This window comes from Lithobates pipiens, unplaced genomic scaffold, assembly GCF_037356315.1.
Source record: "Lithobates pipiens isolate NorthernLeopardFrog02 unplaced genomic scaffold, aLitPip1_a1.2 Scaffold_8, whole genome shotgun sequence".
Lineage (NCBI taxonomy): Eukaryota > Metazoa > Chordata > Amphibia > Anura > Ranidae > Lithobates > Lithobates pipiens.
In genome coordinates, this window is record NW_027507903.1 from 66283390 (window position 1) to 66299773 (window position 16384).

General features: G+C 40.1%; 1 protein-coding gene across 1 annotated transcript in view; it reads left to right on the top strand.

The window, feature by feature from the left end:
• The window catches only part of FBN1 (fibrillin 1), a 353319-nt gene that overhangs the window by 304261 nt on the left and 32674 nt on the right, over positions 1–16384 (top strand). The window contains exons 45-50 of the mRNA XM_077471569.1: positions 2740–2865; positions 4022–4138; positions 7791–7919; positions 12089–12208; positions 12298–12423; positions 14705–14854. Of these exons, the coding sequence (XP_077327695.1) occupies positions 2740–2865; positions 4022–4138; positions 7791–7919; positions 12089–12208; positions 12298–12423; positions 14705–14854 (768 nt within the window). The remainder of the gene's footprint in view (positions 1–2739; positions 2866–4021; positions 4139–7790; positions 7920–12088; positions 12209–12297; positions 12424–14704; positions 14855–16384) is intronic.

A 16384-nucleotide genomic window follows, 5' to 3' on the forward strand; every position in this document is an offset into this window, starting at 1 on the left:
GGTCTATAGACTCAGAAAAAAAAAACAGGGTTGAAGAACCTACATTGTAGTAAGAGTTGCTCTGCTATCAACACAAAAAAAAGTGGCTCTATGTTGTATAAAAGATGTAATTCATTTCACTCCAAGTCTGTAAAGGAAAAACAGTATTTTTCCAGCCATCCTCTCTCTGTAGGGGCAAGCCTGTTGTTTCTGCTGTTTCTCCAACACTATCGTGGAAACCTTTTGTCTATTGGGCGGTGTTATAAACTTGGTCAGGAATATAGTGAGGTGGTTGTATAAAGATGTTTACAGCTTCTCTCAACCACTATTGTAAGCAGCTTACTGGAACAGGAAAATGGATGAATTATCAGATGTAAAGAACAATATCACTGATCACATTGGCAGTCCATACACCTTCCTGCCATTCTCTACACATTCACTTGATAGCCGTTAAGGGAAACAAACCTGGCTGGTTCTTGGCACATGTCAAACCTTGCAGGAATATAGAATTCTTTTAGGAGATGATTTTTTTTTGTGACATAAGTGCATGGTACTGACCAGTATATTTTATTGAATAGATTATCTTTAGATTTATGTTAATGTAGAACTATAGGCAAAAGGGGTAGAGTTATAATCCCTGTTTTTTTTTGCCATATGTGTCCCATTGTAGAGATTTCCCTTCACTTCCTGTCCCATAGCCAATAGCCAAACAGGAAGACAAAGGAAGTTCTTACAAAATAAGGGTTCCATTGGGGCCCCCAAGTCACCAGATCTAGTGTCATCATTGGTAGATTTCACTTTCAATGATGGTAAACAGGACAAATAGAGAGGACAAATCTCTCTAACGGGGACACAGGCAGCAATAAAAACCTAACAGGTGTTCTAATCCATCCCCACCCTATCCAAAACATAAAAAAAAATTGCCTTTAGTTATACTTTAAGCTCTCTTTTACTAAGACTACAGGGAACAATAAATACAAGACTCAAACATATTTTACTTAAAGCAGGGAGTTACAATGATCAGCTTTTATTTACTACCCCAATTCCAAAAAAAGTTAAGATGCTGTGTAAAATCTACATGAATACAGAATACAGCGATTTTTAAATTGTATATTTTTATTTACTTTATTATTTTTTATACCCAATCATGTTACTGACCTTTTGCACACTAACCTAATTAGTTGCAAAATGTTCTTCCAGCTCTTCCTTGTTAGTACCACTGACTTTACCAGCTTTTTTGTTGCCCTGTCCCAACTTTTTTGACATGTGCTGCTGCCGTCAATTTCAAAATTACCTACCATATTTTTCCCTCAATAAGACGCACCTGACCATAAGACGCACCTAGGTTTTAGAGGAGGAAAACCAGTAAAAAAAATTCTGAAACAAATGGTGCACAAAAATATTTAATAAAATATACGTTAGCCAGTGGTCAGTACATTAGGCCTCTAAAGCACCTGGGCCACACCTCCAAAGTACCCCCCCCCCCCTTCCCTCGACCCAGGTCAACCATAGAGAGAAAAATTTTTAATATTAAACCTTGATGTACAGATCACAGTGATTAGTTTGCTCTTCAGGGGTTCAGATTCCTTGTGTGATGCAGTGAAGTCAGTCCAGCCCAGGCAGCTCACGTACGCAGCACAGCAGCATGGCCGCCAGCACTCGCTCCTGCCACAGTGTGATATGCACCATGCAGCCGGGCCGCGCTCATTCACTGAAAGGCTGGCCTGGCGCTGCTGCACCGCTGACTCAGACTCCTCCTTTCCTCTGCCACAGAGGAACCGAGTGGCCGGCCAGGTATTCCAACACAGCGGCAGCAACGAGAAGGAGGCCTGGTTAATATTTGCTCCATAAGACGCACAGACATTCCCTCCCCCCCATTTTTTGCATCTTATTGAGCGGAAAATACGGTATTTTTTTTCTTAAAATTGCACATTTTCTCAGTTTAAACAGGTTTTCTATTTTCGATTGTGAATAAAATATGGATTTATGAGATTTGCCAATTTTTGCATTCTGTTTTCATGGGGTCTTTTCACAGCGTCCCAACTTTTTAGAAATTGGGGTTGTACACTGTACCTTTGTAAAAAAATATTGATTACTCAAAATGCCATACCTGTGGGCTGTAACCTATGAAGCCTGGCCAAAATATTACCAGTGTTTTCCATTCCTACATGGAACAGGAAAAGGTTTGACTGCACTCACAGGTTTGAAGCAAAGGTGAAAATGTCTAGGTTGCACAGCAATCTAGACATTTTGTTTTTAGTAGTTACTGTTTTCAAGGTTTTTTTGTTCCAATGCAAAGGGACATGATCCAGTAGTTAAGCCAAGTTCTTTGCCAATGTTCTTTGTCTGGTTTCCTAAACCTCTATAAAAAAAACTCCAAAAACAAAACACACATCTGGTCCTTGGAACGCTTCATTATTCTTGTTGATCACAACAAAGACATGAAGATATCATTAAACATAAATGAGCAACATGTTTATTCTCATGATCCACATTTCTGGTTTCATTATTGAAGAACTGAGCATATTTACATAAAGTGATGGGGGGGGGGGGGGTCAGATTTGTTTGGAAGAAGGAAAGATGACATTCTTTGACAAATCAAGTACGCCTGTTTAACATTTCATTTTCTCCATTCATATTCTTTACACCTAGATAGGCAGCGACATAAATGTTACTAGTCTGTCTGCTATTCAAGTATCTACATGTAATGTAATCAGAACAGATCTGTTTATATACCATTTCTCTTTTGTCTCTGTACAGATCGCAATGAGTGTTTGGAAATTCCAAATGTCTGCAGCCATGGAGAGTGCCATGATAAGGTTGGGGGATATTACTGTGTGTGCCACAATGGATTTAAGACCAATGATGATCAGACTATGTGTCTGGGTAGGTACCAAAATACCTGTCTGTGCTTTCATGCATATTTTAAATGATCAATATAAACTTGGTAAAAGCAAAGGGAGCTAAACAGTATTGCAGAACAAGTACTTTTATTGTTTTTATAGCTGTCATCAAAGGCAAGAGATTCAAAACATTTCACATCTCAGTAAAGATCATAGAAAAGTTGGCCATGCAGGGGATGATTGGTAATCAAGGAATAGAGATCAGCATATCTTTGTAACAACTGCTGAGCATCCACATTTGCCATATCGATGCACAGTGAATGCACTGTATGTGTGAGGAAAAGGACCTTTCTTGGACGCCAGCTTCGGCCATATTTGATGTCTTAGTTTTGTGTTAAAGCTAGTTTAGGTATACAAATTTTTTACATAGCTACATTGATTGATCCAACTTGGACCAGTTTATAATGTATGTGCCACACTTGGCCGAGCCCCATAGAATCTGGAGATCGCTGTAGAAGGCACCAATGCCGAGCGTCTGTCCTGATACTTAGTGACATCCCAGTCTTCACCTTTTCAAATGCAAAGTGTTCTCTGAATGACGTCCATGCCAAGCAAGCAGCCTCCTACGTTCACTAAGCAGCAGGGCAGCCGCTTGACACAGGTGCTGGAAGCTAGTAGCAATCACTGTAGTAATGGTGCCTACTACAATGATTTCCCGGCTTCCACATGGATCGGCTAAATATGGCACATGCATATTTACATTGGTCTAAGCTGGACAAATGTAACTACGCATAAATATGCATACCTAAATCTTCAGCTTTAAGCCAGCTTTTTCAAATAATATTAAGAATAAAATTTCAGTGCTAAAAGAATGCACTTTACTGGTTGAAAGTTATAGGCTCTGTAATAATATAAGCAGTCATAAGTTACATTATTGCTCAGCAACAAGTCCATCAAACATTAAGGGGTAGAGGGGTTCCAATCTTCTGTGGAGAAGACCAGAGCTCCAGGTTAATAAATCAATACAGACGCCTAAATTGCATAGTTCTCGAGCCACAGAATGGAACCAAAACCTTTTTTTATAAAAACCTAACGTATACTGTTGAATTAAAGATATAGAAATGCATACAGCATCTGAACACAGATCTCAAACATACTGTACTTTCCAATGAGTCTTACAGTTTCTTTTCCTTTTGCAGATATTAATGAATGTGAAAGAGATCCTTGTGGCAATGGGACATGTAGGAATACAATTGGATCTTACAACTGCCGCTGTTTCGATGGGTTTATCCTATCACACAACAATGATTGTATAGGTAAGGGATGAACAGTTAATTATGACTGGTGTCAGACTAGTTTATCTGAGTGTTGGGATCTTGGTGCTCTGGCATAGAAGCTCCAGATTCTGGATGAGCTGAATATGCAACAGAGTAAGGCATAATTAAAGTGGAGTTTCACACACACAAAAAGAAAATTCATGAGTGTGCATAAAAAAAATAAAAAAAAAAACATTTGGAAATTTTCTATTTTTTTTACTCACCTCTAAATGCCTGTTGCTAAGGGGTCCCTAGTAGTCTTCCTCCTTCAGCGCCTGGGCTCTTGACCTCACTTCCCTCACTTCTTGACCTCAGCTCTGCCCTCTCACGGCATGCGGCACCGCCCGCGCATGCGCATTGGTTGCCTGGCTGTGAAGCCACAGCCGGGTGCCAACACTTACAATGCCGGCACCGCTGAGCAGAGGGGGGGGCGAGCGGGGCTTCAATCCCCCGCATCAATGGACCCTGGGACAGGTAAGTGTCCGATTATTAAACGTCAGCAGCTGCAGTATTTGTAGCTGCTGACTTTTATTTTTTATTTTTTTGCGGTTTAAGTGATTGTGTTTTTTATTTTTTATATTTACAAACATGCTCATACCTTCTCTGTAGAATGAAATTACAGAAAGGCACTGAACCACTTTTCTTCAGTTCCCCGCCAGTGATTCTGGCTCCTCCTCTTCTTGGTGTACCACCATAGGAAGTCGCTTAATATGGTGGCACACCTGCAGGCTCAATCCTGAGCGGTGCTGCCTGTGTCCATAGATACATACACGGCTCGACCCTTAATACCCCCCCCCCCCACTGCCTTGTCACAAGATTTGACTGACAGCAGTGAGGGCCAATGGCCCACTGCCTCAGCAAAGCCTTTGAGAATGGGAAGTGAGAGGAGAGAGCTGCTGCAGACGGGCAAATCGCTGGGTGAAGTGAGGGCTCAAATAAGTATTGGAGGCTTAGATAAGTATTGGGAGGGTAAGGGGGCAATACTTTTACCTAAACCATTTTTTACCATAATGCAAGGAATGCATTAAGGTAAAAAAAAAGTTTAGTCCTTAAAACCACTTTAAGTGATAGCAATTAGATTATGCGCTAAATCTAAGTTAGTCAGAACTTAATGGTTCAGCAATATTTGGACAGCATAGGGAAGAGTCAGAACTTTTGCTAACTTTTACTGCTGTCAATGTCCCAAGTACAGAGACGCGCCATCTGTATTTGTCCTGGTAACCACTGATATCAGGACAAAATGGGAAATTGAAAATGTTACAGTTATGAGAAACGGAGGTAAGGGGAAATCTTCTAAGTACACCTGTTGAAGTGAAAACTGTCTAACAGATGACAGTTTAGAGAGACTCCTCCTGACATCCTGTTATGTCTCCAGGATAAGAAGTAAAAGGAAATTTCCCAAACAGGACACAGATACCAAAAAAGGAGAAAAACCTAAACATTCCCTTGGTTAAAGATAAACTTTAAGGGTTAAATGGTATGGATGATACATTTTTAGAATAACTATTGGGGTACTGCACATTTTTATTGGGGTACTGCACATTTTTAGCTTGTTCTCAGCCTGCAATCCCCTGAAAACCCTACATCACAAAGACAGATCATTGTGTACTATTGAATATACTAGTAATTTAAAGAAGAGTGACTTATTGTAGAGTACTCCAATGGACCCTGTGCACCACATAACACTTGGTCCCATCAAGATTCATGCAGTGTGTATATATATATATATATATATATATATATATATATTTATATTTATTTATTTATTTATTTTTTGAAGCTCTACTCCAGGCTGAAGCTCCATTTCTGGGTGTTCCTAATGGGAAATTACAGCACAGCACTGAGCCCCTGCCACCTCTCTAAGCTGATTTATCCTTTATGATTATGAATGCTCAGTCAGCACTGGGGGGCTGTGTGATAAAGCTGCCAGCTGCTAGTAATCATACACAGCAGATCAATCACATAGCCCTGCAGTACTGAATGTGAATTCATAAAACTAAACAATCAGTTAGTGCTGTGGGGCTGTTTGATAGCCCTGAAGAAGTAGGCTAGACCCATCTAGATATATGTGAACACACAACACATAATTTCTTTGCAAAATTTGCTAAATGAGGTTTGACACATTAGGACCTTGTGTACTGTATATGTTGTAAATGTGTATTTTTTTGTAAGTACATATTTATGATGACTTAATTTTAAAAAGAATGGATATGAAATAAAATTATAAGGTTTTTAATATCAATACATCTTAATCATATCTGTTAACTAGTAACAATAAACATATATTCCTTAAACATAAATACCTTAAACATATCCAGTATCTAGTAACATGTAATCCCAACAGTTTTATAGATTTCTTTTTACCTTATGTCTGGGATGAAGGTGTTTTTTGAGGTCTAGGTGACCAATGGCTTCTGCATAGATGTAACTAAGTCAGTAATTTGCAAAAAAGTTAGCTTTTTAATACAGTTCCAATCACTTTTGGGTGGACGCATCATTTAAACACTAATCAGTGACTTGAGCATCTGGTATTCTCCCCATATCTCTATAGCAAGCTACGGGTACACAATACCTTATCATAACAGTGCAAACTGGAAGCTAAAGATGTTTGGTAGGCAAACCTACAAATGTGTGGTTTAAGGCTTGGCTCACACCTATGCGTTTTTTGGTGCTTTTTGTTTTTTGCAGAAATGCACAACAGATTATTTAACATGGTTTCCTATGGGACACATTCACATCTATTTTTTCAGCCTCTGCATTTTTGGAAAGGGTCAGGGACTTTTTAAAAAGCAAAACAGTGCTTTTATTTTGCCTTTTTCGTTCAATAGACTTCAATGGAGAAGCTGCAGAAAAGCATGTAGCGCATTTTTTGCCTAAGATTTTACAGCGATTTTGGCACAATTTGCATTTTTTCATTTGCCCAACAACAAATTGGAAAAAAATGCAAAGCGCAAATCGGGGTAAAGCCGCGTGTGCAAAAAGCACTGCAGAAACTACCAAAAGTAAACTGCATAGGTGAGAACCAAGCCTAAAAGCAGAATTCCTATATAATATATAATATCTACACACACACACACTTTCTGCACAAAACACCAGTGACCAGATATTTCTATCCACGACTGTACCTAAATGGTTAAAAAATCTGCACAGAGGTAGAGTGATCTCCGTGGTCCTCACAGGAAGAGCTCCCTTCTTGCGCCCAGTCTAGCCAATATTTCTTTTCGCCTACGCAGAAATCAGCACACTATTTTCTCTTTGAAGATACTCCAGATATTAATTAGGTAAAAGGAAATGACCCATTCTATTGTTTCTGGATAATGTTATTCTAATGACAAAAACGACCATGACAAATTAGCTTTAAAATTTTGTAGACTAGTGCGTCTCTTTTATGGTTGCAGTCAAAACACATTTTCACTTTAGATTCTGATTTTATAAAAATGTAGCTGTTACCCACACAGTGGAATAAAATCATACAGTTTGCTTTTCACACCATGTAAGTTTTCATTAAATATTTCATGATCTAATGGTAAGATAACATTTTGCTGGGCACTGTTATATTTCATAATAAAACCATTTTGAAAAGCCTGCTGACTCATTTTTACAGGCTGTTTGGTTTGTTATGTCTCTTCTGACTTCTTTTCTTTTCCTACAGATATTGATGAATGTGCCACGCTCAATGGTCAGTTATGCAGAAATGGACAGTGTGTCAATGTTATTGGATCCTTCCAATGTATCTGTAATGAAGGATATGAAATGACATCTGATGGAAGAACATGTCTAGGTAAAGTTACCATTTTACTTAAAGCCAATTTTTTTTCCCATGCAGTGGGGCTGTGTGTATACTGTTCCTGATGTCATCACGCCCAGAGCAAGCTCTTCAGACCCGAAACAGTTCAATGCTGGACTAGGGGAGCTCCATTTTCCTGGGGAACAAAGGATTGGGTGAGTATAGGCTTTCTACTCACCCCCTAGACAAAACGAGCACTTGACTCATGCAGTGTGGGCACAGACCCACAACATGGGAAAAAAAACTGTATTGCCAAGAGTTGGGCTTTAATGTGGACCTTTAGCCTATTTTGATAGTCCCTCTAAGCCCTTGTACACGCGGTCGGAGATTCCGACGGAATGTGTCCTATCGGAACCGTTTTGTCGGATAATCCGACTGTGTGTGGTATGCATCGGACTGTTTCCGTCGGAATATCCGTCGGACCTAATTTTCCAACTTGTTGGAAATATTTTATGACAAACTGGTCCGATTGGACATGCTCCGATCATGTGTAGAGAATTTTGATCGGACAAAGTGCCACGCATGCTCAGATCAAATTCCTACACCAAAGCTATTGGCTACTAGCATGAACGTAGTCCCATCATAACGAAATAACGTCATCACGTTCTGAACGATTGGATTTTCCGACAACTTGGTCCGACCGTGTGTATGCAATCGGACACAATCCGTTGGACAAAATCCATCGGACAAAATCCAACGGATTTGGTTGGCAAAATGTCCGACCGTGTGTACAAGGGCTTATTGTAATTCTTTATCCCTCCTTGAACATTATTGGATATAAAACTTTTTTTTGATCTACAAATAGATCTTCTTCCTGCTTTTTTCACCTAGACAAATGACGTAGGCTCTGCTTCCATTGGACTCTTGGGATATGAGCTTTACACATCCCAGAATTCTTGAGATGAGATTACAGATGGCAGAGGAGGTGGACAGCCACCAGTTTCCCTGTTGTTTACAAGCTGCTATAGCTGTAGGAGCAAACTTCTACTTGTGCTGCCATTGCTATAGCAAAGGCTTTTCACGCTGTGTGCTTAGTGCTCAGGTGCGTGATGGCATCAACGGCAGGCAGCTGAAGCAGATCCCGAAAGACATTTGACACTGACTTAATCTGCCCTTAGGCTGGCCATACACAAAGCTAATTTCTTTCCTGATGAAATTTGTGCAATTTCCTCCATTAACACAGACAGTGTTGATGCGGCAATCCCTCCTGCCGGGCCATTGTCTTCTTCAACCAGCATGCTGGGTTTTACCTGTGACTATTACTAGCAACTGCTATAGCCCCTATAGCAATAATTACTGTCGATGGTGGCGATGGCTTCCCTCCACCCTCTCCAACCCCCCAGTGATTTTTGCTAGGGGCTATAGCAGCTGCTAGTAATAATCACAGGTAAAATCCAGAATGCTGGTTGTACCCAAGTCTATCGATCGATCAACTTGGTACATTCAGCCTGCTCATACACGGTATGAAACTCGGCCAGATCCTGCTGAACCAGGCGAAATTCAAACTGTGTATGGCCTGCCTTACTGAAAATAGTTGCCAGCAAAGCACATCTGAGTGCTGTGCTGATAGAAGATTCAGTGGGAAACACAGGAATGTTTTAAAAATTAAGCCCCTAAATATGATTAAATCAATGGATAGAGTCAGCAACACTGTAGTCCATAAGGTGTATTTTATTTGGTTACATCAGAGTGACAATAAACGAATAACGCTGACTTATTTCGACAGTAGCCTTAGTCCTCATCTACAACTAAGGCTTCTGGCGAAATGCATCAGTGTTATCTTTTTATTGTCACTCTGATGTAACCATTAAAGTGGTTGTAAACCCTTACAAACCACTTTGACCTACAGGTAAGCCTAGATCAAGGCTTACCTGTAGGTCCAAGAAATATCTCCTAAACCTACACTGTTTAGGAGATATTTACTAAAAGACAGCCACCGCTGTCTATGGCGCATGCTCCGTAGACAGCGGCACGAAGGCACACTATCGTCGTTAGCAGCATGGCAGCTCCTGTGCGCATGCGCGGGAGTGACGTCATTGCTGCTCCGGCGCTGTGAGTGGCCGGAGCAGCGATACCGGAAGAAGATGGACGCTCCGTGTTGCAGGGGACAGCAGTGACATCACTGCCTCCTGTGTCAGGTAAGTGACACATAATGGGCTACTATGCGATGCATATTAGCCCATTATGCTTTACATTTGCAGGGAAACAAAGACGAAGTAAACCCATCAGGGTTTACTTTCTCTTTAAAGCACACTTTATGGACTACAGTGTTTCCGGCTTTATCTATTGAATTATACTGTTTGAGTGTGAAAGGACACACTGAGCCTCGGTACCTGTGAGAGGATCTAGTGATTGGATTGGGTTTCCCTTGCTACCACTCAACTTCCCTAAATATATAAATAAAGTTCCTCTTTAAATATTGTTTAAAGATAACCGGTCAGGAGACAATCCTAGCTACACTATATGGTGTACAAAAAAGGAATACAAATTGCAACCTTTTTGTTAAAGGAAATATTCATGATACTTGTCACTCCTCCGGAATTTGATGGCAGGTTGTCCATGCCTATGTTGGGGCAATCACTGAAATTTTATACCCTGCCCCATCTGGTTGATAAACATAGACATGGAGCAGGAGTTTATAGGTGCCTGCATGTATGTTCACCTATATTGTAGAACTCTAACATTTAGGGAGCTTTTATGTGCAAATAATTTCAGTTCCTAAAGCACCACTACAACGTAATATTTGTAGTGAGGCAGCCCATCATGGTGAGGAGCCAAACTGAGTAAAAGGGATTGAGTGAGGCAAGAACGCCCTCATTCATTGACTGTGCTATCTGCATATAATAATTTTATGACTGTTGAGCTCCTGGGGAGTGGTATGAGAGCATATATAAAGACCCTATTTGGTGCCTTTGTTAGATGTCTGATCACAGTGTGCATTAGAAGCTGCAGAAAGTCAAAACGTGTCCACTCAATTTCCTGGTTAGATGACTTCCAGCATTATCTAGTCCTTTGCTCCCCAGCCTTACTGTCCCTAGCTGCCCCATTCATTCATTGGATTTGGGTTCTTTCAATCATGGAGGCTCAGTATAACATGTGGGCATTACCTTGGGCAGTGTGCAAACTCCTCCAGACACCAAACCCTCAAGGCATTTTGATATTTGCAAGCCTCCCACCAAAAGCCAGCTCACTGCTGCTGTGAGCTCAGGGTGCTGTGATATATTTTCAGGAAGCTGTGTACAGCATCCTGCCGACCCCTCCCACTAGTCATAATCTGCCTGCATTGCATAGAGAAGCACAACACTGTATTGTGCTTCTATCTTCTATTAAATGCTCCACAGGAAGGCACAACCCTAATACAGAGATGTTGACGCGTTTCAACTTTGAAGGGCTATAATGATATCATGTTCTGATTAAAGCCTACCTAAGCTGAAGCGCGTCAACGTCTCTGTATTAGGGTTGTGTCTTCCTGTGAAGCATTTAATAAAGAAGATTTTGCTAAGCACAAAACTGTGTGGTGGATCCCTATATTGGTGCAGTGTTGGATTGTGCACCCGTCTGCTCAGGAAGCATCTACTTACCTAGAAGGGTTGTAGCAACTTATCTTTTGAAGTTATAGGGACTATTGCATAGAGAAGCACAGTTGACAGCACTGGGTCCAAAACATAGGATGTAATGAAAACAGAAGGGTGTATTTAAAAATCACATTAGCATGTTGAAACAGTGGAAGGGTAAAAAACAGCGAAGACAAAATGTAAGCATATTCAACTTCTCATTTAACTTTTCAGGTTCACTTTAAAAATGTTATCTTAAAATTAGGGGCATCATTTATCTAGTTACAGGTCATATATATAAAATGTCTTGGAATATTTGAATTTGTATCCTGTAATGTATTATTGTCATGAAAATATGAATCACATACCCAAGCGGACTGGAATCTACTGTCAGTGATTTATGTTGTGTTTTATGTAGTGCTAATTCCGCCAAGCGGTGGACAAAATGAAAAATGTTACTTTAAATACACAAATGGCTGGTCAGTGAGCCAATCCTAAATTACTTCATCTGAATGAACAAATTTAAATAAAAATGCATCTTAGCTCCTTGGGTCTGTTTTAATTGTTTTCTGATCTGGTCGTGGTATAATATCGCTGTGTTCTTTCTAGATATCAATGAGTGTGAACTTGATCCCGGGAAGTGTGCTCCTGGAATTTGTCAAAATCTGGACGGCTCCTACCGCTGCATCTGTCCTCCTGGATATGTGCTGAAAGATGACAAGTGTGAAGGTACGGTGACCTAGTTTAGATGATAATATGTACAAATTCAGAGTTTTATACGAAATAATCTGACCTCTGTAATTACTTTGTCTTTGCAGACATTGATGAATGCGTTGAAGAGCCAGAGATTTGTGCTCTGGGAACTTGTAGCAATGTTCCTGGCAGTTTCATCTGTGTGTGTCCCGAGGGTTTTGTACTTTCATCAACAGGAAGGAGATGCCAAGGTAGAGTCTCAATCCCTTTCTACAATATACAGTGCTGTCATAATTAATACAGCTGAATCTTATACCTCAGACTTGGAATACCAAAGATGAGCAACCTACGTAAAATAGTCATCTTACAGGCAGGCCCAGATATAGGGGGTGCTGGGGTGGCCTGTACCCCTCCCCCCCAGATTTTATTTTAGGTGCACCCCTCGGGTCTCTGATAGATGGGCCACTGATTTATGAGCCATGGGACGATTTATGTAGGGGGGGACTCTGATGGACATTTGGTGTAAGGGGGCACTCTGATGAAGACAGCTGATGTAAGGGGTCACTCTGATGGTGAGAATTGATGAAAGGGGGGACTCTAATAGAGACATCTGATAAGGTGGCATAGGTTTTGTTTAATCATTCTAATCCAACAACAGCCTAATCTATACCGTTGCCTGTTCACTTCTGCACTGTCTCCGCAGTAGCTGTCAGTTGTTACATTTTGGTCCTGACTCATGGTACAGAACGATGCAAGCAAGGAATACGGGTTCCCCACATCTTTGTCACAATATGTGCCAAACTGTCAGTGACTCACACACAGTGTTGACATTATACCCCCCCCCCCCCCCCCCCCAAATTTTTTACTGCACCCCCTACACCAGATATAGCTTTCAAGTATTATAATGCACAATTTATTAAGGGATATTTCTCCATCTGAGGTATAGGTTGTGCATGTTATATTGACAGAAAGTGGCCAACAGGATGGTGACTGTGTTCTAGTTAGTAAGATTAGTAAACCATATACCTATTTGACAGAAATTAACTAAGCCTTTTAGTCATTTTATATATATATATATATATATATATATATATATATATATATATATATATATATATATATATATACACATATAGGGTATGGGATATATACCGTATATCACAACTTCTTTGTTTTATCATTTTAAAAGGCCAATTCACATATTACCAATAATTCAGTTTTTGGTTAACTAGAGTTGAATCGTCCAGTAATGTCCTATATCTATCAAGAGACTCCAGTGGTGGGATCTTTGTTCCCAAGTCACATCACCTTGTCACTTGTTTTTTTTAATGTATTCTAAATTGAAATAAGAGCAGTGGGAACACCTTTAGAGAAAAAAAAAAGATGGGTGGTAACAGTTGTAGGAATGATGGCTAGGAAATGTCATTGTTGCAGTCCCCGAGTGGATAACAATGTTTCATAGAAAGTGTGCTTAATTTTGTGAACCCCCAAAGGTTTTTTCTGCTCTGGCAGTATTAATCACCATACAATGATCAAGTCCACCCAAAAAAAGTGTCACAAAAACATCTATGGTAATTTTTTTCAAAATGTTGTTTGATTAAGTGACCAGTTTGGCTTCTACCATCTGAAGATGGTACCTGGCTGCTGATGTTAGTCATCCCTTAATATAGAATTACAAACAAAATCAAGGAATTAATACAAGCAGGAAATTGGTATCACTATCAGTAGCATGATCGGTGCAAACTTGTACAGGACAATACAGGACAATATATGGACAGCTGTAAGCAGGCAACTGTGTCAGAAGATATGTACTATTATGGGACGTTATTACTATTATGAAGTTATGTACTATTGTAAAATCACTCCAGGTAATCTCAAAAATGGCAGTCCAATAGATTGATGAATATTGTGGGAAAGGAGATTGTATATGCATTTATTCTGAAAGCCTAGTGTAGAGGAGATTATACATGTTTACCACATGCCACACAAACCCATAATTACAGACCAGTTTAATGCAGAGGTATATTTTTATTTTCAACACCCAAAACCCATATCCTAGGGTTTTCTGGAAAGTTCTGGGTCCGTCCTCATCTCCTCTGCTGGTGGCGGTAGGTGTTCCTTACTACTGCAGAGAAAAGTGGTCACATAATGAAGTATAAGTCCAATCCAGTCATATGCTTACTGTAGACTGTGTGTTAACACATGCCCAGGTAGTAGTTCTATGACAGCCTGGGCTCAGAGGAACTGGGCTGAATCACCCTGGTTGCATTTAACCAAAAAGTCTTGTGGCATTCTAGTGGTGAAAGGGTATTACTGCAGGGGACAGTTTTAGGTTGAAGATTAATTTTTGCAGCAAAACATATATTTTTTTTAAATTTTCAATAATGCTGCCCTGAGATTTAAAAATAGAGAAAAGAAAAAACTCTTCCTTTTAAAGTGTTATGTGTATTGCCACATGCAGAGAATAATAGAAGTGCCCCTCCAAGTGAGATTGCAACATTTTGGCATCTTACGTCTCTCTCCTTTTAACAGATCTAAGAGTCGGTTTCTGCTACACCAAATTTGAAGCGGGACAGTGCATTTCTCCAAAGACCCTAAACCACACCAAGCAGGAATGTTGCTGTGCAATGAAAGGAGCGGGATGGGGATCCCCGTGTGAAATATGCCCGGTGGAAGGAGATGGTAATATTGCTGTATATTGTAGATATTCCACTGGTACATTACAGTAACCCATGACCATACATACCTTTTTACATTTATATACAGAACTGCAGCCATTTGTTCAAGTCTATTATTTCTAGGGTGTTAGTATAAAATATGTATTATACAATGGCAAAGAGCACATTTATATCACAGTGCAATCACGCAAAATAGAAGAAATTCCCAGACAATCCCACAGGGAAACAATTACTCAGTACAACAAAACAGTTTTCCACCCACCAAAAGCTGGCAAAGGGCTCGCTTCAAATGCACATGAAAGCTGAGCTTGGAAGAACATTTTTAGATGTTCATGATGTGATGTCCAAGTGGACACATTCCAAGGGAAATCATGAGAAATACGTGCGCACACTGCTCCAAGTTATTGCAGAAGATGAACTATGCACGTTTGATCAAATGTTAAGGAACACTGCCATTTTAACCCAAAACAGGCCAATATTAGCAACCAAATCAGTCATATCCATTAAGCAATGGAGTCTTGTATGGTTTTGGATTGAAGGTGATTTTTATTTTTATAGAAAAAATTATATAGTTTGCAAAGTACTAAGCAAACTGATTAAGCAGAACTTTTTAATATGATAAGAGGTATTGTGACAAACGTATTTTAAAGCTGGCCATACACTGTGCAATTTCTCTCAGTGGGCAACCCTGACGCCAATCTCCAATTTGAAAATCAAAGGCGCTGGATGGAAAGTTGTGGGATGATCAGCAATTGCATTTAATCAGATGCAACTGCTGTCCAGATATTTTGACAGACAGTGGGCTTAGCTGTCAAAACACAGTAACTGCAATGGGAGATTCTTCCATTGGTGCTCTATAGCCGGCAGGCCGAACAAGAACATATCTGTGATGTAAAGGGCCAGCCAGATAAACAGATCGTCTTAGCAGTAAGCAATCTGATCAATATTCCTATTGCTCACGTTCCTGGTATATATGGCTCATAAAATGGTGGGTGCTGCAGCGATTACCAGTTGGGTCCTGGAAACATCAAACAAGCGTACATATTTGCCAGCACACCATGGATCGGCAAGTTTTAATGAAAAAAGATCACATCATAAAGGAAGGAGCAACGTTTCGGAGCCACGCAGGACCCCTTCGTCAGGCATGTGATCATCATGTGGATGAAAATTGCCAATCCATGGTGTGCTGGCGAATATGTACGCTTGTTATCAGTAAGTAAGACATTCCCAACATTAATCGGCACACACTCGTTGTACATGTTTTATGTAATGTGTTAGTGAAGCAAAATGTAGAGCTTTCTATGTGTTGCCTATAAAAATGTGCTCTAGATATTATTCTAGTGATCTATTCAAAACCACAATCCATGCATATTTTTTTTAGCTCTTTACACAGAAGAATTAGTGTTATTCTTTTACAAGGGCAATGCTGCTGTGCCCTTAGTGGCGATCAAAGCCAATAGAAGTAATGCAACCACATTTAGTTTACTGAATGATTAGGGTGGAGCAGAATTACATCTCATGCTAGGCGTGAAGA